The sequence below is a fragment of the Taurulus bubalis genome (assembly GCF_910589615.1).
Source record: "Taurulus bubalis genome assembly, chromosome: 1".
NCBI classification, from domain to species: domain Eukaryota; kingdom Metazoa; phylum Chordata; class Actinopteri; order Perciformes; family Cottidae; genus Taurulus; species Taurulus bubalis.
The window spans coordinates 30,812,255-30,835,120 of record NC_136589.1 but is presented as its reverse complement, the minus strand read 5'-3'; the positions used below and the strand labels follow the sequence as shown (position 1 = coordinate 30,835,120).

General features: G+C 39.9%; 3 protein-coding genes across 3 annotated transcripts; 2 read left to right on the top strand and 1 right to left on the bottom strand.

The window, feature by feature from the left end:
• Positions 1 to 5,811: 5,811 nt before the first annotated feature.
• Positions 5,812 to 8,733, top strand: LOC306739688 (E3 ubiquitin-protein ligase MARCHF2-like; the record flags this gene model as incomplete). The annotated part of the gene is made up of 4 exons (XM_079221730.1): positions 5,812 to 5,996; positions 6,089 to 6,284; positions 6,542 to 6,751; positions 7,414 to 8,733. The coding sequence occupies 4 exons, from the start codon at positions 5,812 to 5,814 to the stop codon at positions 7,567 to 7,569; spliced, it is 747 nt and encodes a 248-aa protein (XP_079077856.1). The 3' UTR covers positions 7,570 to 8,733.
• A 509-nt stretch (positions 8,734 to 9,242) lies between these two features.
• On the bottom strand, positions 9,243 to 13,631 carry LOC306739698 (ras-related protein Rab-11B; the record flags this gene model as incomplete). The annotated part of the gene is made up of 5 exons (XM_079221740.1): positions 9,243 to 9,891; positions 10,372 to 10,452; positions 10,695 to 10,888; positions 11,570 to 11,765; positions 13,592 to 13,631. The coding sequence occupies 5 exons, from the start codon at positions 13,629 to 13,631 to the stop codon at positions 9,746 to 9,748; spliced, it is 657 nt and encodes a 218-aa protein (XP_079077866.1). The 3' UTR covers positions 9,243 to 9,745.
• A 1,287-nt stretch (positions 13,632 to 14,918) lies between these two features.
• LOC306739676 (mitochondrial import inner membrane translocase subunit TIM44-like) lies at positions 14,919 to 22,866 on the top strand. Its single transcript, XM_079221718.1, has 13 exons — positions 14,919 to 14,963; positions 16,576 to 16,680; positions 16,979 to 17,143; positions 17,267 to 17,347; positions 17,531 to 17,680; positions 18,289 to 18,422; positions 18,521 to 18,606; positions 18,853 to 18,945; positions 19,156 to 19,280; positions 19,736 to 19,786; positions 20,042 to 20,131; positions 20,393 to 20,503; positions 20,853 to 22,866. The coding sequence occupies exons 1-13, from the start codon at positions 14,934 to 14,936 to the stop codon at positions 20,970 to 20,972; spliced, it is 1,341 nt and encodes a 446-aa protein (XP_079077844.1). The 5' UTR covers positions 14,919 to 14,933; the 3' UTR covers positions 20,973 to 22,866.

Sequence of the window (22,866 nt, the reverse complement as noted above, 5' to 3'; positions counted from 1 at the left end):
TGCTCAATCCACTCATATCCTTAAATCTGGAAGTCAACTCTTTAACGTCAATCACTGTCTCAAATCCAATGTGATACAGTGTAACAACTTTAATACTTTATCTGCTTTAGGCAAGTGCTGCAAAAACATGCAAACCGCCAGAGATTAAAACGCGTATTGGAAATGAGCGAGGACATCTTGGCATTGTTATTATTTAACCAGGCCTTTAACTACAACTATTTACTTATTCAAAGTATTTTAAATAAGAAAATGTACTTAGTATGTTCTTAGTATTTTAATATTGGGTGCAGCGAATGGCAATGCGAATGAGCATAAAGTCAAGATGTGGCTTGTTCGAGTGAATGTTGATAGCACTTAGCATGGCAGGGAACATGCAGTTTAATTATTTTTACCCAACAGCCCCCCCATTGGGTAAAAATAATTGGGGGATTGAATTGCCACCCAATCAGCTGACTGCACTCAAAATATCCAGTTGGTGATTCAATAATGGAGCTGAACAAGTACACACCGTTTCATAATTGGGAGCACTGTATGACAAGTTGACTAGTCATGTGCATGGTTTCACTCCTCACATTTGTAGAGTCAAAACCAATAATGTAATGTCCTGCATTACAGAGGTTATGAAGGTCTCATGACCACGATGGATGAGGAAGGGCGGATAAAAGGTTATGTTGTTACACAATACCAAACTATGATAAAATGAATATATTTATATATTTATCTAATCTCCTTTTTTCTTCAGATCTTTACTCCTCTTCTACCTCGTATTTCTGTGGAAAGAACAATAAAGAGGTGGAAAAAGCGCTGCTTGATATTTAAAAAAGTGATATCTTATACCTATACCAACAGGGGTTTTGATAGACTTTGTGGGTTTTTTTTTCAGAACCCAAGCAGCTTCATGTTCTGTGTTTTTTTAATGTTGTTTTTTGTTGCTGCGGGACCATTCATATCTTTAAATCAATACTGTCCGTAGGCCTATTAGGTGAAAGTCTAAAACATCAAAACTAAACAATCTGACGGGTAAATAAACACAAGGTCATATTCAGAATGGTCCCGGGTGTTTTCAATGAAATCCCAATGGAGTTTTGATTTGTACTTGAGTGGCCCCCAATTGATGGACAGTAATTTATGGGTTATTTACAGTTTGTTTTTCCCGACAGATTATATTCAAATGAAGTGATCCTGTTAATGTTGCTGAAGGGGACACAATATGTGCAGAACACTAGCATAAACTTATTGACTGGCGTTGAGCTGGATGATGTTAAATGGTCTCCAAAGTTACGTATGCCGTCATCAGGCGTTGACTACACATCGTGTAAGAGAGGCCAAGTTAGTTCTCACCAAGAAAAGCCCACGCTGGAAAATAACCCAAACTGTGATGCTCACGAGGACTCCTGAGGCCAGTTTAAAGGGTCACGAGATGGAATTGCAGCGATTTAATTATACTGTTATTGAAAGCCGAACGTAGTGAATACATTTCGCAATCTGTCTGTCTATATCATCTGTCTGCCTCTCTGTATTAGCAGTGGCTGTCTCACTCTCTCTCCATTTCTCTCTGTCGTACTGTGGTACTCCTCAATGGTAGAATGAGCTCCAGATTGACATCAGGACAGCAGAAAGTCTTTACATCTTCCGTCGCAAAATAAAAACACATCTTTTTCGACTACACCTTGAATAAGGAAGGTAGCACCGTAGTAGCCATTTAGTGACACTTAAATAGCACTTACGGATAGCACTTTGTAGTTTAACTTTATTGAAGAAATTGTACTTTCTTGATTCTTGTTGTTCTGAGTTTGTACTCATGGTTGAATTGCATTTATTGTAAGTCGCTTTGGATAAAAGCGTCAGCTAAATGAAATGTAATGTAATGTTGATGAACTATATACATAGGAATATAGCAAGGTAAGCTACTATTGTGTACCTGTGTGCCAATCTTCACATTGCCCTGTTCAAAACTTTCAACTGTGACTCATACATCTAATTTAAATGGGACAAAAGCTGAATTACTATAAATTAATAGTTTAGTTGTTACTAAATGTATCTAATTGTTGTGCATATGTGGCAAAGACATTCATTCATACTGAATGTGTATGTGCAGTAATTATATATAAATATATATATATATATATATATATATATATATATATATTTTTATATATATATATTCATACTGAATGTGTATTACTGCACATACACATTCAGTATGAATGAGTCAGGTATATATATAATTACTGCACATTTACACATTCAGTATGAATGAGTCAGGTCATTCTCTCAGGCATCATGATAAGGAAAAATTCCTTCAGCAGCATGCAGGAATAATGACACACTGTCAATGAAGTTAAACAATGGGAGCTACTATTGTGACAAACACATTGTGGCTGCTTGTTAAATCTCTGCTATGTCATGACAACAGTTTCAAACCTTGTCTACCAGCCTCAGAAACGTCTTTGTGGGAAACGATGGAGCAGCAATTGATCATGAATCCAGAACACAAGGCTAACCAACACACTTACACACGTTACCTGTATTTTACTGCTGGATATTTCAGAAAAGCATACCGTTTTAAGTAAATGTACTTTTCTCACATTTCCAAATGAGTTGCAGTTATATTTGTGTCCGTCAATGTTAAAGTCCACGAAGACTCATGTCTCATGATATCCCACACATGCGGAGAGGTAGTGTCTCATGATTTCAGTTGGACTTTGGACTTTGACCAAACAGACGGGTGGAATAGCTAATGAGAAACATGCTCTGTGTGTGTGTGTGTGTGTGTGTGTGTGAGTGTGTGTGTGTGTGTGTGTGTGTGTGTGTGTGTGTGTGTGTGTGTGTGTACTCAGATGAAGGTACACTCACCACACGTGGACCCTTTCTTATCAGTGCTTGGGTTCAAAGGGAAGAAAAGGTAGAGGCTGGGGGAGAGGGTAAGGCAAAAATAGATATTGTTTGACTAAGGATTACATGTGGAGGTTACTATTTTCGGTCACATTAAAGGGAAGTTTCAGAATTCATGAGCGGTACATTTTAAAAGTACATTTTCAAAAGTATCTTGATTTGTAATGTTTCTGCAAAATGCATAATTCAATTAGGATATTATCTTTTTTGTATCTGGTAATAATATGTTCAAAGGAAAAATTAATGGTGTTGGGCTAACCAAAGTAGAGCTAGATCTGCCTGAGCATGGCATGAGCTGGTCAAGATCTAGGTCAAGTAGACATTTCACAATAATTGCTGCAGCAGGTTTTAATGTCATTGAGTTTGCTTATGCTTAAAAGAGAAAAACATTTGTTAAGTCATTGACCTTACTAAAACCTATTTACAGTCCCCTTAACTCAACAAAGTTAGTAGGTCAATAATAGTCAAGCAATTGAGAATTATAGACATATAATATGCTATGAAATATACATGCTGGTCACCAATTCTGGTTACAGTACAAAAAATGCTTATGGCAGCAGCACAGTATCAGCAATGAAGCACATCAGGAGCTACTGGACGTTAAATATGAGACCTTCCACAAAGGAAAATTACAGTTTTGTAGCTATCATCTTAGCTGACATTTGCTTCAACACTTCACTATACTCTTTAATATAATGTCTTCCGGAATCAAAGTAATATTTGATGTTTTTGAACCAGTAACCTGCTTTACATTAATGTGTTGCTTAGAACTCTGCAAAAACAAAAATGCCATCCAAACAATCACCAGGATCATGAATTATGTTTTATAATCCATTACTAAAGTAAAAGTATATGCAATGCAAAAAGTATGTATAATCTAAGAAGTCCTGCATTCATTTTTTTTAAGTTAAAGTACGTAAGTGTTTGCAACGTAATGTAGCCTACTTAAATGATCTACTACTTAAAAGTCGAAGTAGTCATTATGCAGCAGACTGGCCCTGGAGCCGTTTTAAATTTGGATTAAGGTCATTGTAACTGTTGGGTATTTTGATTTACTAAACAGGAAGGCCTCATATTTTATTTTAAGATATTTTATCACTATATGCTCATAGGTTTTCAGCACTAAACTACATTTTCAGTAGCTGGTCGAGCAGGAACCTATTTGAACGACCTAACATAATGTTGGGTAGTTATACCACACACATTATATTTTAAAACATGATGTTGTGTTTTGTATGTAAAATAGACTTAGTAAATGTGGTGTGAAGTGTCCGTTATTACGATATCGCCGAGGACTTTGAAGGTAGCATTGTGTCACGTGACCAGCGCACAGCTGAGGGACGCTGGGGAGGCTGGCCCGCTGCTAGCCTGTTAGCCACTTTAGCCGTGTCTAGTAATCCTGGTAGAAAACAGCCGTTTCCTTTCAGCCCTTTCGAACAACATCACCCGAGGGAGATATGCCACAAGCCATGGGAAGGATACAACGCGCGTGGCTGTCCTTGGTGTCCTCTCATATCATCCGTTTCTGGTTAGATGTCAATGTCATTATTTGTAGCTAGGGCTGTACACTTAGCTCAGCTAGCTTGTGTCTGGTTATAACGCAGGACCAAGGCCAAGGCCAGGCGAGAGGAGAGAGGAGAGAGGCCATCGGGTGAGTACATTGACGCCAACATCTGTTTTTCACCTTGTTCACCAGCTTTTCCACACACCAAAGCTATATATCAGCGTGTCAGTTGACAGCTTCTCAGCTGCTGTCCATGGTTTATGTTATTGAGATGGGTTTTGTGTTGGTGTCTGTACAGTAACGACACTGTATCATGTAACGCTGCTCATCAGCCAGAATGAGCTGTGAAATGTTAACGGTTCATAATCGAATAAAACTATACTGTGTGATTTACAATGCGCACGCAGCCTGACAGTTCGAGGTTTTATTTTATTGTTAATGTTAATATGGTGATGATGATGACAGTATGAAGCCACCGTAGTTAAAAAAAACAAAAACAACAATGCATTAAATCGCAATGGCATTAGTTGGACTCATTTTGGCTGTATCGTCCGGGGCTTTAGATGCACGATTATGCTTCCATGCTTGTTATGATTATAATTATGTTTTTTTTCAAGGTAGTTGTTAAGAGTGTAGGTGACCATATCAGTCTGGAGGCCAGGTTGTAGGGACTGGTCTTCCTGATTCGACCATATGAACACCTGTGAAATGTCTTTTCTTCTGCAGTGCACAGCAATGCGCAGCATTCTGTATTTACTTGCCAATTACATTTGTTGAGTCCATATCACCTCTATTTAATGAAGCATAGTAATTACTTCTATTGAGTAATCTGTTGCATACCTAAAATCATCATCACTCCAATTGAAAAGTTCCAGGTGTGTTTTGTTACCTTTCCCCTGCACTAGTACGTATTTCGTATTTTTAGAAACTAAGAAATCTTGATTTATTTATATATTCTTTTGTGAGGCTCAAGTATTACGTACCCTTCACAACATGCCTTTGTTCTGGTTTGAATGTTGTGTGTCTTGTTTATTTTCAGCAAGTAATTATTCTAGATTTCTTTAGGCCTGGAGCTAGTACTTACTTCACTCTCTCGCACATGGCATCACAAGACTGATATAGAATCTTATGAGAGGCTTGCAAGGATGACATCATGTTTCACTTGTGTTGTCATTTCAAGTCACCCATACTTTCGCTCTTCTTCCTAATCCACCAGGCATTTGCTCTGTAGGTGAACAGAGGAGGAGGAGGAGTAGGAGTAGGAGGAGGAGGAGGAGGAGGAGGAGACGAGAGGAGGAGGAGGAGGAGGAGGAGGAAGAGGAGGAGGAGGAGGAGGAGGAGGTTGAGTTTTGGATCAGACTTTTGAAGTCTCCTCCACTATAATCTTCATCACCATCATCCTCAGCTGAGCCATGTCTTCGTCAGGGTGCTGCCACCTACCTGGCTCCCTTTGTAATTACTCTGGGAACGCAGAATCAGATACCTCCAAGGATTCAGAGGAGTCTGATTCTACTCCGCAGGCCCAGTTCATTGCAAAGGTTACGGCCAAAGATGGCCGCCCACTCTCCACTGTTGTCAAAGCGGTGAGCTTGCAGAGGTAAGAGAGTGTGAAACTCAGATGGGGCCCTAATGAATATATTGTACTTTGGTAAATCGTCACATTGTTGTCTTCTCTACTTTGCTCCATAGTGATGTGGGCATGTGTCGCATTTGTCATGAGGGAGCTGGAGGGGAGACACTGCTCTCACCCTGCGACTGCACTGGTACGCTGGGTAAAGTGCACAAGAGCTGCTTGGAGAAGTGGCTGTCCTCCTCCAACACCAGCTACTGTGAACTCTGTCACACAGAATTCACCATTGAACGGCGACCACAACCACTCACACAGGTTAGAGGGTTTTTTAGGATATGAGATGATTGATAAAATGGTAGCCTGAACTTCTAAAAGAGCTTTCTATAGTATTTTGAATGTGCATCAAAGCATTCATTTTAGTTACACAGGAAATTACACCATTTAGATTTTTGACTATTTGTAATTGTCATTACAAACTAAGATGCACCAATCAGCAAAATGAAGACTAAGGTGATACTGTAGCAATTGTTTGTTGTTGAATTAACTTAACTTCTCATTGAACTTTTACTCAGTGGCTGAAGGACCCAGGCCCTCGTAGTGAGAAGCGCACGCTGCTGTGCGACATGGCCTGTTTCCTTCTCATCACACCGCTGGCAGCCATCTCTGGCTGGCTGTGCCTGAGGGGAGCCCAGGACCACCTGCAACTGAAGAGCAGACTCGAGGCTGTCGGCCTCATCGCCCTCACCATTGCCCTCTTCACCATCTACATACTCTGGACACTGGTAACTAATGCATTACTTTGCTTATTCTCCTGTTACTGAGAAAAACATGTTGATTAAGTTGGTCTACTTATGTTAAGGTGCTGGCATAGATACAATATTTTTCTCCCAGGCATCTTTACACCCACAACCTGGGTCTAGTATTTATTTTTCTTGGTATCCTACATAGATTTGAAAAATAAAAGTGAACTGGATACTAAGAAAACCACACATATCCACCAGATCTATGTTCTGCTCTTAATTATTGTAGAAATGATGGGACTGTTTTCTGGTCCAATATGACCTTGAATAGCACTTGAACAAAGTCAAAGCATAGAGACGTGACTACAACTTGATAATATTTGGCACAGAGTACTTATTTGTTTGAAAGTTGGACAGATTATATACTTTAATAATAGGATTTATTTTGAATCTGAAACTTTCTTCAGAAACCCATCCCTTTTAATCTTTAGCACAATAATCATAAAAAATGTCAAATTGTGAAAGATTATCTCTTTTGCTCCCAGCTTGTGTAGCAAGTGCAGCTTCAGTCAGCATATCATTCCTGTCCTGTAGACGTACTACTCTGTCTCATATAACTTGGTGTCAGTTTTATTGACGTCTGTCTTTTCTTCCCTTGCACCGCCTGTCTTGCCCCCTTCCACTCTTCTTCCATTCAATCTCAGGTGTCATTTCGGTATCACTGTCAGTTGTACTCGGAGTGGAGGAGGACCAATCAGAAAGTGCGCCTCCTCATGCCTGACATGAAAGGGGCGCACACCACTCAACGCTCTGTGCCGACCAAGTCGACCAAGAAAATGACTGACGAGACCATCGTATGAGTGCAGATCGGTGGCTTGAGGAATATTTAAAATAAAGCCCACTGAAGCACTATCTTAAAAACAAGATTAATCATGATAATAATATTTTGCACTTCATAAGGATCATTCTGAGAGGGGAGAGGTACCACCTCCTCCTGTTTTCTTTTATTGAAGCACTTGATGTAAACTACTACGGTATTGGCCGACCACAAATGTGGTTTTGGGAAGAACTCATTCCGGAGTCATAGTCGATGTTGAAACAGAGTTGTCACTGGACAGCCAGTACTTGGATGAGAGCGACTGAAGACATGGATAATGGACTAACCAGCCCAATTGTACGTCCATGACACAAACTTTTGAAATACTGGGACACACGCTAATGTAGCAGGATATAACTGATTCAGCATGCTACTACAATATAATATGAAACATATTCACTACCTATAATTCCCCCATACCCCTTCACAATGTATTTAGCTGTTTTTGAACAATGGGCAGCCAATAGCCCGGCTAAGGAGAATAACCTGAAAACATGTTTGAAAAAGTCTATCTGTGAATATCCTTTCTTGACAAGTAGAGGGCGACAGTGGCCCGTACCAATGTTGTTGTCTACAATCTGAACCCCTTTGAAGTTTCCTGCTAAAGCTTATCATTGCTGTATGAACGTTGAAAATGTAATAATTTTCCTGTGTAGACAACCCTAAGGCATCACATATTTATCACACTTATCACACAGGATTATAGTATGTGGGACAACATCAACTGCAGTAATGCATAAAGAAATGGTATTGAAGGTGTGGAAAAGTGTTTAGATTCTAATTGGATAAGGTTTCTACTATTATCATCCAAGTGCATTAGCAAACAGCCCGGCTCCACTTGTAAATGCACCATTCATAACTTGAGCTGCCTAGCAATGAACAGTAGTTATCATTTCCTTCAATGCAAGGGATGCAATTTGAAATAGAAGCGATACAGTGTTCAGAATAGTAAGACTACAGACCTTTGTCCGATATAAATACAGAGATTTACCAGAGCAGGCTGGTATTCCGTAAAGGTGAAAAATGTGTTTTGAGATGTCAATCAATGTGTGCAGCATATGCTATACAAAGTATTTTGTGTTATTGTAGTCTTCCTGCCTCATCCCCCAGAAAGTTGGGTTATTGTGCAATAAAACAAGAGGGACTCCTGGACTAAATCCATGTGGAAAGTGACTTGTCTGTTGATTTGAAGTAGTTAAGACTCAAGACAAGTAATTTTTGGAAATATACCTTTTCAGAGGTAAGGTCCACAACACTTATCTTACAATAATAGCTTCTTTTCAGATTAAGATTTTACATAAAAGATAAGTTTATAAAGTAGAATACAATGCTAATACATACTCATATTGCAGGTTCCCATTCACAATTAGCTACAGCTACACAAAAGAATGTTTTCCCTTCTAGGCTTCTCTGATGGTTTTATTAAATTAACTATTTATATATTATATTATTCATCTGCCTTTTTAAGAAAGTGGACAGAAATGGTGACCCACAAAATATGATGTTTTCTCTTTGCATCAATTATATTGGATAACTGAATCCATGTATCGTTTCACTTCAACAGTTGGTGCTACAAGGTAGTCCAGGGTCACTGTTCAGGTACAGTTTGTGTTAAGGAGGTACAAAAAAAGGGCACAAAAGCATAATATTGTAAAATTTAATTTTATGGCATTAATATAATGTATGCGAGCAGACAAGCTATCAAAACAAACAAACAAAAAAGAATATATTTTACAGAAAATGAAAAAAGCATCAGCAGCGTCACAACCACTTTTGAGAAGATGACTGAGCCCAAAAACAGGACTGCTGGTACGACAAACGGGCAGGCCTCCCACATGTGCAACCACCGTCTACCAGGGAGATGTCACAGGCAGAGCTTTTCTGCTACGCTACTCAATCATGGGTAACTGTGTGCAGTACACATGCAGTACCAGCAGTCCTGTGTGTGCACTGGGATGTAGCAAACTGCACCTGGGTCTGAATACAATTTGAAATCAATTCAAACAGCTCTTTCTGGAACTGATTGGAACGGAACTGACTCCACTGATCTAAAAAAGTGCAGACTCAGACAATATAGCACCCCAGGCGGATGGAAGCATACCAACACTGTGGATTTCAATTAATAATCGACCCAGGTGAGGAGGGACAGTTGCCGTGGGTTACAGGTTCTGGCAGCACTGCAGTTTGCTCCCCCTCTGGCCGTCCGTGGTGGGTGGCACGCTGATGTCCACCACGTTGTTTCCCGGGGACTCGTCATGAGCAGACCGCTCAGCAATCTGTTTCTGCGAGACGATGCGGTAGATTTCTGTTTTTGAAAAGATGGAATAGAAACAGATCAGCCATTTCCCCCTAAATTCTTCCATTGTGTTGGGTGCACACTGGCAATGCTATTGAAACCCAAACAGGGAAGATACAGTATATATTTTAAGTTGATTCTTTAGGTATGTGGAAAATGCACACGACATATCAAAAGAACTTCCCACAGTAAGAGGAAGTTACCAGAAATTACCATTTCTTTCAGTTGATGATTCCTCAGTTAATGTCAGTAGCTACTTTTTAAACAGACTAAGTTTTTGTTTAGTGCCTGAACACATGTCTTGAAGCCTGCAGGGGGAAATCTTAAGCAAAACAGTTTCATCTTAGAATTACAGTTATCAGACCATGGTTTTGGAATGATTGGAGTTTAAGAAGTTACAGTAACATTTTAAAGCACTTTCATTTCTTATCGTTCAAGTACGATAACAACAGTTAAGTTCTGACGTCCCAACTCTGTTCACATGCATACCTGTGAGGATATTCTTGAAGGCTTCTTCAACGTTTGTTGAGTCCAAGGCTGAAGTTTCTATGAATGACAGATTGTTTTTCTCTGAGGCAAAAGAAAGAAAACATTTTACAACAATAAAAGCATGCAGCGAGATAAGTTAATATCAGGTATGGCAAGAGGAGATCTGAGTATAATGTTTCATATATTCTTTTCTTACCTTCAGAAAAACAAAAAATGAAATTAAGGTAATCTATAACTTGAAAGAAATAGAAATACACTCTGTAAAATCCCTCCCCACACTAAAATATTTAGGCTTTCCTGTATCTTTTTGGAAGTCACAGTACCTGCGAAGGCCCGGGCCTCATCTGTGGGCACGGCCCTGAGGTGGCGCAGGTCGCTCTTGTTGCCAACCAGCATGATAACAATGTTGTTGTCTGCGTGGTCTCTCAGCTCCTTCAGCCAGCGCTCCACATTCTCATAGGTCAGGTGTTTGGCGATGTCATACACTAAGAGCGCCCCCACCGCTCCTCTGTAGTATCTGTAACAGGACAAAAGACACAATGGCATAAGCACATTTTACTAGTGAGGACAAGAACCGTCTGCAGGTCTGGCTAGTCCTTAAAATCATTCTAAAGTGTTCTGTTAAATACCTTTATGTTGCTTGTACACTGTCTAATCCAGTATAATATATAGTACAATCTGCATTCCGTCTACTTCACTAAAAATAAGATAATTATTCGATTACACTTTTAACAACTAAGTTCCCAGAGTCCTATTTAGGCAATATACATTTTTAGAACTGTTATGAAATGTTCATTCAAAATTGACTCATATTGTTCTTTATTTAAATATAGTTAGTAGAATGTAGTTAAATTCAAGGATAACATTCAAGAATAAAAGTCATAGTTTGGTCTGTGAAATCTGCAGATACTCTGAATCTACATTTAACATGTTTGACATACAGTATATCAGATGCACTTGCATACCTAGGACATTGCAGGGCCGCCTGGGTTCTTACTCAAGAAGATTAAACCCACAAGCTCAAGACTTGTTGAGCAGTACCCATGCTCGATCCAAAGTGCCATCCTCTTTCACTAAATGTTGTAGAACATATCCCCAAATCTGCCTCATTTGAGCAGAGCAGTCCCTTGTGACTGCTCTGCTCAAGTATTTCCCCCCACTGATGCCAGACTGTCAGCAGCACACAGACGTAACTCACGCTGAGGTGATGGCTCTGTAGCGCTCCTGTCCTGCTGTATCCCAGATCTGAGCCTTTATCGTCTTGCCGTCCACCTGAATGCTGCGCGTGGCAAACTCCACCCCAATGGTGCTCTTACTCTCGAGGTTAAACTCATTTCTGGTGAACCGAGAGAGCAAGTTGCTCTTCCCTACGCCCGAATCCCCAATCAACACAACTGTGGAGGGAAAGAGAAGGAGGAAGGGAAGGAAAAGAGGAGACAGTTGTGTAAGTATTCTGTATGAGTGATGCGAGAGGTGGGGGCCATGTATACAGTGTATTAATAGATCCAAGAAATGTGGATATTGCATAAAGCCGTGCCTCTAAATGTAGGTTTCAACAGAACCCAGGGGCTTTGTGTTTGTGTGATTTATGGGTTACAAAAAAAACTTACATTTCTACTGTAAAATAGTAATGAAACAAATTACAAAACACAAGACTTGAGTCAATACAGAACATCAGTGGTATAACTCAATGGTGCTTGAGTGTGCCTTTTTAATTTTAAATGAATTACTCTTTGGAATTAAACAAACTTGTGTTTTGTTTGTTTTATAAAACATTTACTGAGCAGAACATGCATCACTGATCTGTTCTGATGCTGGACCTTTCAAATGAAGAGTTTAGCCTATAGCCAAAACAACCGAGCGGGCTGATAGTTAAATGGAGTCCTAAAATCTACCTGTGAGTACTCAGCTGCAACAAAGCTGTGTACCAACCCTCATTTAAATATATATATATATATATATATATATATATATATATATATATATATATATATATATATATATATATATATATATATATTGAACACATCTAAATCACTGTGGACAACCAGCTGCACAACTAGTGCAGCATATGCAGTATGAGCTGTCGATATGGACTATTATCAGGCCATGTTGTTCATACATTGTCTCAAGCTGTGTTGTAAGGGGAAAGTGATTGATCAGGCTGGTGGCCCTGGGCTGAGCTGGGCTTCTGTTCACAGCACAGCAGCAGAGGTGGAGCCTTTTTGTTTTCCCGCTCCCTCGACAAAAGGAAACAGAGCCAAACTTTGTCCCTGTCGACATCGTGCTGGTGCGGGCTGCAGGAAGCTGATAACAGGCTTCATCAAATCCTGAATCGACAGTTTCAGGCCGCCTTCCCTTCCTGTTTCGGCCGTGTACACAGACGATGGCTCGGGCAGAGAGAGACAAAGAAAGAGAGAGAGAGAGAGAGAGAGAGAGAGAGAGAGAGAGAGAGAGAGAGAGAGAGAGAGAGAAAGAGAGAGAGAGTTTGAGCATTTGCCTCCGGCAGATGCCCTATTCATCCCACAGAGGATACTTTGTTGCATCTAAATGGCCCTTTGGCTTATACAGGCCCAGGATGTTAATGTGCCACAGGAGCTGATATCATGATCAAAGGAAGTCATTCTGGAACCAAGTGAGCACCCGAGATAGACATGGACCTGAGTCTGGTACCGCTCAAATCTGTTATGACTGATCAGACCTACTGATCAGTCATAACAAGACAACACTGATACACAAAGTTAGAAGTTGCATTATTTTAAGTGTCTGTAAGAGCATGCTGAGTAACAATCCTCATCTGAGGATGAAGCTTATTGATCAGGAGGCTAATAGGCCTTTAATCACAACCTCATAAGGTGGAATGAAACAGCATGTCATTCAATAAAGCCACAAACTGTTCACTCAACCGACCAATCCTCCTCTCGGACTTGATGAAAGTTTAATACAAAGGCTGGGCGCGGATAGGGTGTTGCATCCCATACCTATAAATATAGCTGCAGGCGTTGTGTTTCAATATGCATTATGTTTTAATAAACCCAACCGATTATCATCCGGGCAGTTTCTTAAAAACATTAGTCTATTTCTTTAGATATTGTAGATATCTGGTCTGTGAAAATGGCACAATTAGAGATGTGTAGGCATTTCTAAAGCATAGCTCTGTCGGTGTGAGTAAAGGGGAATGCAGTCATCTTTTTTCTTTCTTTCTTTTTTTTTTTTTTACCTTTGAACAAGAAATCGTATTCATCGTCTCGGTTCCCCATTCTGGACGAGGCCGCTCCAACGCTTGTCTCCCGAAGAGGATGTGTGTGAAAATATGGGTATGAATTGTCGTTATATGAAAGAAAAATATGGTAAAGGTTTGCGCTGAGAGTCTGCGCCAGTGTTGGCTGTCAAGGCGAGCTGGCCGCAGAAGGAGAGAGCTCCCAACTCTGCAGCGGGAGGGGAGGAGTCCCTGCACTTCAAATACCTTCCTCAGGGGGACGCTCTTTACTGCCATGCCAGCAGATACCATCCAGCTAGAGACGCATGCCGTCTTTTAGCTCTGAATGAAAAGAATGACAGGGTCAGTAAAATGTTGGTATTGACAAAGAATGATATGGTTGGCATTGTATGGTGTGTAAAGTAGTTACTGAATGTTGTCGATGTAAATTATATAAATGTTATGGTGGAGGTATTTTGTTCTATACAAGAAACTGACTTCAAGACTGAAAATAAATTATATATGGGGACAATTTTAATTAATGAGGCAAGTTGCAAGGGAATTGAATGAAAGATGATGGAATGGTCTCACTATAAAAACAAATGTGTCCCAAAATGTAATAGATCAAACTAATGAGTTCTAAGAAGTGTTACAAATTGAGCTTGTACTTTTGTAGTCTTTGTTTTATACCATTTTTCTTTATGTTTTTGTTGTAATGCATTTGTTTGTATGCAATGTAATCTTTGAGTCTGCCTCATACATATTTCATAATTAAGATGACAATAAAAAAAACATTAAAAAAATGGAAACTAATTGCTTGATACTGTAGTAAAATAAATAGTATGTTTTCACATGAACAAAACGCCAAAGAAGTCAAGTTGTATAGGCTTTATTTTCTCACGGAAAGGGCAGACTGGTCTTTTATGAAAAAGATCACAAACAGTATCAGCCGTATACTAAGTCATGTTTATGATGATGTAGGCTACACACTGAAGTGACAGCGGTTGAAGTCAAATGGAGCAATTATACACTTTGCTTTTGTGACAATAATGCCTTGTAACATTTATTGTAATATACTGGCACATTTTTTGATTCATAACCGTGCAATCTGAAATTGAGTCAGTCACTAGTGACGGAATACATTCAGTTCTTAAATGCGCTGATTTCCTGATTGGAGAGACATTGAGAGATATTGTGTCATTATAAAAGCACAATGTATTTTCTTTTTAGGATGGACTATCCCTTTAAAGTTTTACTGACAGCTGGCCCTGCCCGTGCCCATCCGCTCTGCTCCTATTGGCTGAGCGAAAGGTCAGCTGGTGCAGCAGAAAGCACGTGCAGCTCCGCGCATTTGAAGATCAAGATGGCAGCCTCCGTGTGTCGGTGCTACGAGGTTAGACCATTCATGTCCTTCATTACCGTTCTTTAGTCTCTAGCAGATCATTTAGTGAAGGGAGTATATGTATTCAGTTTCTAGTTCGTCTGTTAACGCCTAGTTATGTGCAGGGGATTTTGTAGGTTGTTTTTTATGCTGCAAGATCGCGAGATGTCCGTTAGAGAAGGCCTTGTTGCATCAGACGGACGGCAGGGTTCTTAATGTTCTTGCTCACCTATCAAAGTCTCAAATTAACTTGTTCTTCTAGGTTCGTTGGTGGAAAGTGGTCTGTGGGTCAGGGCTAAAACCGGTAACACAAGGTTAAAAAGCTAGCCGTTTAGACTCATACATGTACATGTTAGGTACTGACTCACCGGTTCATGTATTAAAACATATCACCTGGCAAGGAATTTCAGTTTTTGGTGCACATTTTATCAATATTAATCACGTACTTAAGTGTCACTGCTAGGTGTTCCTTGTATTTAGATACTTGTCTCAATGCTTAAGTATGTCCACAAGTGAGTTATTCTTTAAAGTTAATCAGTTTGTTAATGCCATTTGTTTTAGTTACATTTATGATTAATTCCAGTGTTAACTGATGTTGTGTTTGAATATCATCTAAGTATGTTCACAGCCAATAAAGTTACTTTTTGGGGGAATCTGCTGGCTCGCTGATCCAAATACGTGTATACACATCATGTCCCTAAACTCAGCCCTCGCCAATTAGGTTACACCTAAAACATTTTTATTATTTTTAAGATTACGCTCTAAACCTGAGGGTCAGGTGTTGGTGATCCTTTTTGGTTTTGTAGTTGCTCCTCTAGTGCCACACCGAAATCACACGGCATTAGAGAACACCAGGTCTGTGACAGAGCAATGTTTTCTCCTCTTAGTTATAAGAGCACTGATTCAAGGTTGACTGAGTTCAGCTGTGTCTAGTTGACTCCACACTGCACAGGTGAGCCTGTGGCTCCTCCCAGAGCTCATCAGGGTCATGGCAGACATAGACTGTCAACAATAATATAATATATTAATATAGCGAGTCCACTACCCATGCAGATACAGACGGGTGACAAATTACAGAAAAAGCTTTATTTAATAATTGAGAAGCCGAACAAATACAGATTCTACCAAACAGGTGTGCTGAGTGAAACAACGGCGCATATTGTGCCCTCTTGAATGGCTTTTTGAATCGACATTGCAAGAAGACATCATTTAAGTGACTTTCATTGGGCACACCTGTTTTAGAGGCTGGTGGTGGTTTATGTTGGTTTATCTTTTCATATATATATATATATATATATATATATATATATATATATATATATATATATATATATATATATATATAATCAACCATCTTTGTATGCTTTTGAACAAGTGTTTAATGTAACCTGGCGAAGGTGTTTAGGTATGTCTACATATTGCCCAGATTGAGCAAAGACTTAATTACCAACCGGCATCACAACAACATGACTCCCCTTCCTGCCATTTACCTATTTGATATCCTAGCTCATTACTGAGGGGGCACAACTGCTTAGTATCCCATTAACCACCTGTCACTCTTTCTTCATCCACTGCAGTGTTGGCAGAGTTTACGTTTTTTGTGCTAACACTTTCATTATTGCAGCTGGTTGGCAGACGTGCCTTGGCCCTCAGCTCCCGGCCTACATTCTCTTCAGTCTGGAGAGGAGAGGCCTATTCGTTGCATAGAAGCCCAGCTGCAACTGTGCAGGTAACTACTGATGGCTCCCATTTACCTTACAATGATGCATACTTATTGATAATTTAATTACATAAAAGAAAATGATTAGTTATTTGTGTTAAGTTACGTTGTTTTTATTATAACTGATTTGTCCCAGTTTTGTAATCATCTTCTTTCATTCTTAATAGTACATGGTGTCTAGTTCATTCCTTCTTTCAATGTCACAGACAAATAAAAGAGAACTTCCCTATGGAAATATGTGAATTGTCTGTTCACTCTAAGCGTCTGTCTGTCGAACTTAAGTCATACTTTCTATTTATCTCATAAGGTGCGATATTCTTCAGGACGTAAAGGTTTCTTTGGAGAGTTTGTGGATAACCTGCGCCAGGAATTCGGTAAGAATCAGGAGATGAAAGAGAACATAAAGAAGTTCAGAGAAGAGGCCAAGAGGCTTGAGGAGTCTGATGCTCTCCAACAAGCCCGCAGGAAATATGTAAGAACATTATTTGTTTTTTATCTATTTGAAGAATGATATCTGCATCAACCAGGATTAGCTTTAAATTATTTTAAATGCTTTTAACACGCCCACATAATATTTTTTTGTTTCCTTTAATAGAAATCTATAGAGTCTGAATCTGTGAAGACTTCAGAGGTGTTTAAGAAGACCTTCGGCTCTCTGTCAGAGACCGTCAAGGAGGTAAGGTATCACCACTTCTACACACCATGGGTATCCAAAAATAAATGGCCTCAAATGAGAAAATAAAGTAAAGTCTTGTTGTTTTCTGGAAAAGTGACACATTGTATATTTAACTATACTGGCTGACTAATTGCACCTGTCTCTCTGTTTGTGTATGTGCATGTATTGCCATTCTGTCCATAGGGTCTTGAGGAGGTGAGTCGTACTGATATCGGGAAGAAGATCAAAGAAAGTGTGGAAGAGGCTGCCAAGACAGCCATGCATTCTGCTGAGTCCGTCTCCAAGGGAGGAGAAAAACTGGGCAGAACCGGCGCATTCAGGGCCATCTCACAGGTCAGAAGAGAACAAATAATATCCATAAGTTAACAAGGTTTCCCCATCATCACTGGAGGAGCATCTTATAACATCATCTTCATCTTTACATGGTTGTTGGCACCCAGCTACCTACCAAAACTCTGTGATTTTGAGTAACAATTTATTATTTTTGAGTACAGTGTGCTTTTGCATAGGTCAGTCAATATGTCAGTGCTCACTGCTCACGAGTCAAGGACATTCACTTAAAGGTATAATATGCAGGAATAAATATATATATATATATATATATATATATATATTTGCTGAGTTCAGGACATTTCTGGACATTTTCATCAGCAAAGAGCTATTTAAAGAGAAATTAAATTTACTGAAAACCCCTGTGTTCTCAAACGATGAACGTCAGAGGGTCTTGTAGTTCTGGCTTGCCAACCACAGTTGCCTGATTACCATTGTCAAATAGTCAACATTTGTTACTCCATCAAAGCATTGCTTTAGAATTTAGACCAAGACCAAAACTGCAGTTATTCGGCTCATAAAGTGTACTGATCTGAAAGTCCTGTTCTGAACGGTTTGGTATAAATACTGTTACATCCCTGTTATAATACAACCGTGTGTGATCTCTGTAGGGTGTGGAGACCATGAAGAATGAGATCGATGTTGGGGATGCCGGCCCTTACAGAGCTCCCTCGCAGCTAAGGAAGAGAAGCGATTTCTCCTCCAAAGGAGCCGAAAACGATTCCAGAGTGTTCGAGGCCAATGAGTGAGTAAATGTTTCCTCTCACCCACCTCTTCTGTAAAAATGTGTCTTCACTTCCCGTCTAATGATGGAAGTGATTTTCTTGTACTTCTTTGATGCAGAGAGGATATGGGTGTTGTTCTCCACAAGGATTCAAAGTGGTACCAGCAGTGGAAGGACTTCAAGGACAATAATGCAGTTTTTAATAGTAAGGAAACCCTCTGGATCTGTATGTATGTGTATACATATACATACATACATACATATATCAAAAATCATCTACAGTTTGCACTTTTGTACTTCCCTTTTGAAGGCAGCAGGTGGCACCAGATTCTTTACTGAGACCACAGCATAAGCCATGTTTTTGCCAATAGCACTGAAAAACGTGTATATTTATATTTTCCTCGTTTAACAAGTTATCCTCACCTCAGTATTCCCTGTTTGTTTCAACCAGGATACTTTGAGATGAAGATGAAATATGATGAAAGTGACAATGCCGTTGTCAGAGCATCCAGAGCTGTGACTGACAGGGTCACTGGCTTCGTAGGTAAGATTCTCCAATAGTTGATTTTGCAGTTCCTTGTTGTGATGTATTTGCACCATCTCTCAGTTACTGTGTAGACAATAAAAACATGATCCATGTTGTGGCCTGTTTTATAGGTAAATGTGGGTATTGCACATACATATAAACTTAGGGTTTTTAACGTCCTATCTATAGTATCGACTGATCTATTTGTTGTTGATGTGTGTTTTCCAGGTGGTCTTTTTTCTAAAACAGAAATGTCCGAGGTGCTGACAGAGATTGTGAAGGCAGACCCCACCTTTGACAAAGACTCGTTCCTCAAACAGTGTGAGAAAGACATCATCCCGAACATATTGGAGGTAAATGGACACTTCTACTGTCTCAGAGTTTGTCCTTGACTATACTCCTCTTTTTGCTTAATACCTAAGGGTATTGAGCAAAGGACTTCGATAAAAGACTTACTGATGAAGGTCTTGCTTTATTGAAAGCTAAATTATAATCCATTTTACATCAGATTAAGTAAATCTATTTGGGTTGGAATTAGTCAAATCAGGCTGGAGCTGTAGGAATTTTAATGCTGAGCAGCAAAATATGTAACTAGAATAAGTAAACTCACATGAGTTTGCATACCGTTATCTAAACGCACTGAAATTTGTGTTATGGAAAGGAAATCTGACATTAAGACTACAAGACGATGGAAATGGGCAGGATTTAACAAAATAAGTTTGATTCACTGGGTCAGCTCACTTTGTGAAAAACCCTTCTGATGTAGTAAACAGTCAACGTTGACACAGTATTGCTGTTCTTTCTGCAGGCTATGATCCGTGGAGAGCTGGACGTATTGAAAGACTGGTGCTATGAAGCTGTAAGTTATATGCTGCTGCTTTTTTGAAGTTCTGAAGTTCAACCTCAAACCAGCAGCTTCTCTTCAATTTGTTTTATATCTTGTAATATTTGTGTATCTGGTTATTTGCTCATCTCCTTGACAATGTTTTGATGTATTTGCAAATAGGCACATAAACAGGTGAACTACTATGTTGGTCTATCCACTTTAGTTGGTATACAAGTATGATCAAAGCCTAATTTTCATGCCTTATGTGTTTTTATTTGCCCACCCTAGACATACAGTCAGCTGGCTCATCCCATCCAGCAGGCCAGAGCGCTGGGGCTGCTCTTCCAGTCCAAAATCCTGGACATTGATAACATAGATGTAAGTGCTTGTACCCCAGCCATCACACATTGAGTCATACCTTACTGTGTTCACAAATGTCTAAAGTAATATCTGTAATTATAGTTTCTTCCCTTTTCCGCCCTTCAACATTCACTTCCCTTTACTTGCACAAAAGCAGACATCACTTATTGTTTACATGCCGTTTAAGAAGTCATGTAACTGCAGAAAGTGGCAATAACTGCTGTTAAGTGTGGTGATCTCATTTAATTTGTTTGTTCATCGTCTCTCCCTGTGTTGTAGCTAGCGATGGGTAAGATGATGGACCAGGGCCCAGTCCTGATTATTACCTTCCAGGCTCAGGTCGTCATGGTGATCCGCGGCCCCAAAGGAGACCTTGTGGAAGGAGATCCGGTCAGTAAACTCATGATAACTTGTGCCAGAATAGTGAATCTAATCAGAGTCAAGTAAATAACTCAAATGGCTGAAATGATATCAGCACTTTTGCATCTTTATTTCTTTGAATTTCACAAGTTCACGTAGCAATAGGAATCTGGGTTGTTTTACTTCATGGAACAAATGCAGTTTAAACTACTAATTGTGAGAAATAGCTCATGTGAAAATAAACCTGTTGCATCATACATCCTGAAAGACATTAAAGGAGTTGTGAACTCTAGTTCTGAAACGTGAACTTTTGTCTGGAAGAGACTTGTCCTCACTGTCTCTACGGTTCTGACCCTGTGCTCTCCTCCCACCCCAACAGGAGAAGGTGATGAGGATGATGCATGTTTGGGCGTTATGTCGTGACCAGGAGGAGCTGAACCCCAACGCAGCCTGGAGACTCCTGGACATCTCCGCCTCCAGCACGGAGCAGGCCCTCTAGGAAGAGAGCAGGTGAAACGGCAGACATGAGACACGCAAACTGTGAAGAACGGAAGAGACACAAGGATGTGCCTGCAACACCTGCACGTACTGTCTTGCACTCATACATTAACATCTGAACGCAGAGTGCACCCGTGCTCCTGTGTCATGCCAGGGACTGTGTTTGCACACTCATATATTCGACTGCCCAGAGGATGTATGTGCACATGTCAATTCATCCCCTCTATGGTGCAAAGACATACATGAGCAGAGCGATAAACTACCGGTATATGATCTAGCCATAGAAAACTGTGCGTCCACCAATATGTGTGTGTTGTCTCTTGCACTGGTTTGCTCAGTGTTTGGGTTTCCAGGTGGAAAGTGAATACAGAACACATTTTTGGATGAATGGAACCAACCGTTTCAACAACTGGCTGAAAGAGGAGTCTGTGCCATTCCCATGACTGTTTCATCCAGTGGTACAGTCCATTCCCACCAGGCTGGTGGCTCGATCCAAGAAGATCGGTGGAAGAAAATGGACATCACACCTGTGACTTTGCCCGCTGCTCTCATGAGACGAAGCCTAAAACTAGATTTAATGCCGCCGCTGTCTTGGTCAAATAATGTAAACAGTAAATTAGAATTTGGCCACAGGCGTGGAGCCTTGTTGCAACAACCAAAAAAGCTAAGTGTCACATCATGAGAGACCATGTTAATCAAGGCAATCATGCTTCAAGTTAAAGAGGCACTCCACCAATTGTACACATGTCTACTCTTGTGAAGAAGAAGAAAACGGTTGTATAATGTCATCTGTGGCTTTGAAGGGAACTTTCTAAAATCTGATCAAATAGCCCAGATGATGTCATCAATTACCACAGATTAGACTTCACATTTTTAACAGATCCAACGAAAAGATTAATTGTTTTTCAAGCTCGGACCGTTTTATGGGATAAAAGTCAAGATATCCAAGCCTGTGGCGCTTGGATATCTTGGATATATGTGGGTCTCATTCTTTTTTTTAAATGTATCTCTTTAGGGTCTCCAAACTTTATGAAACTGCAATACTAAATGGCCGGAATACAACTCTAAGGCTTAAAGCGGAAATTGTACTTTCCGCACGGCTACAAGTGTCTGCCTGCCTATGTCCACGAGGATCTGCCAACAAACGTGTGAATACTTTGCCTATGCAGTCAGCCAATGTAATATAAACAGAACTGCACGTTCACTGTCGAGAGTATATACGGCCCTTTAATGCCCCTTAACAAAGAATACCATAAAATCACAGAAGAGAAGGTGAAATCAACCATTGAGACAGTCTTTAATGTTTTCAGACAGTAAATGGTTAAAGTTTTTTTTGGACCAAACTACCATGGCTAATTATAATAAATGCATTCTTAAAGAGTCCTACCATTGTTCTTCTTGGTTCCTGCTGGCTTTCACATCAGAAACGTATCAAAACCTAAAGTACAGCAAGTAAGATGAAGTTTGAACCATAGAACATAGGAGGTATTGACCGGTGTAGTCAGGGTCCATGTCATGTGTACTTTAGCTCAGAGCGCCCAATGCACCCGAGAAACAAGCAATTGGAGGAAACGTGCTTATGTTATTGGAAAGGCAGCATGCTTTCCCATGTTTCCGTGCATCAGGCTCCTAGTCACTATATATCCACTCTCAATAACAACTGTATTGTATCTAAATATAAATATAAGCTCTCAACTCCTTGTAAATATATTAAATGTTGAGTACTGCTTCTCTGTAAGATTGGGAGGGACCACATTCAAATACATCGTTATGGCAGCTTTATGGTTTGATGATCATTTGCCATCTCATGTTGCATATTTTTCAGCTGTTTTACTAAAATGTTTGTTTTACTGTTGCTGAAGATGAAAACTTGAATGAATAAGCACATTACTGTA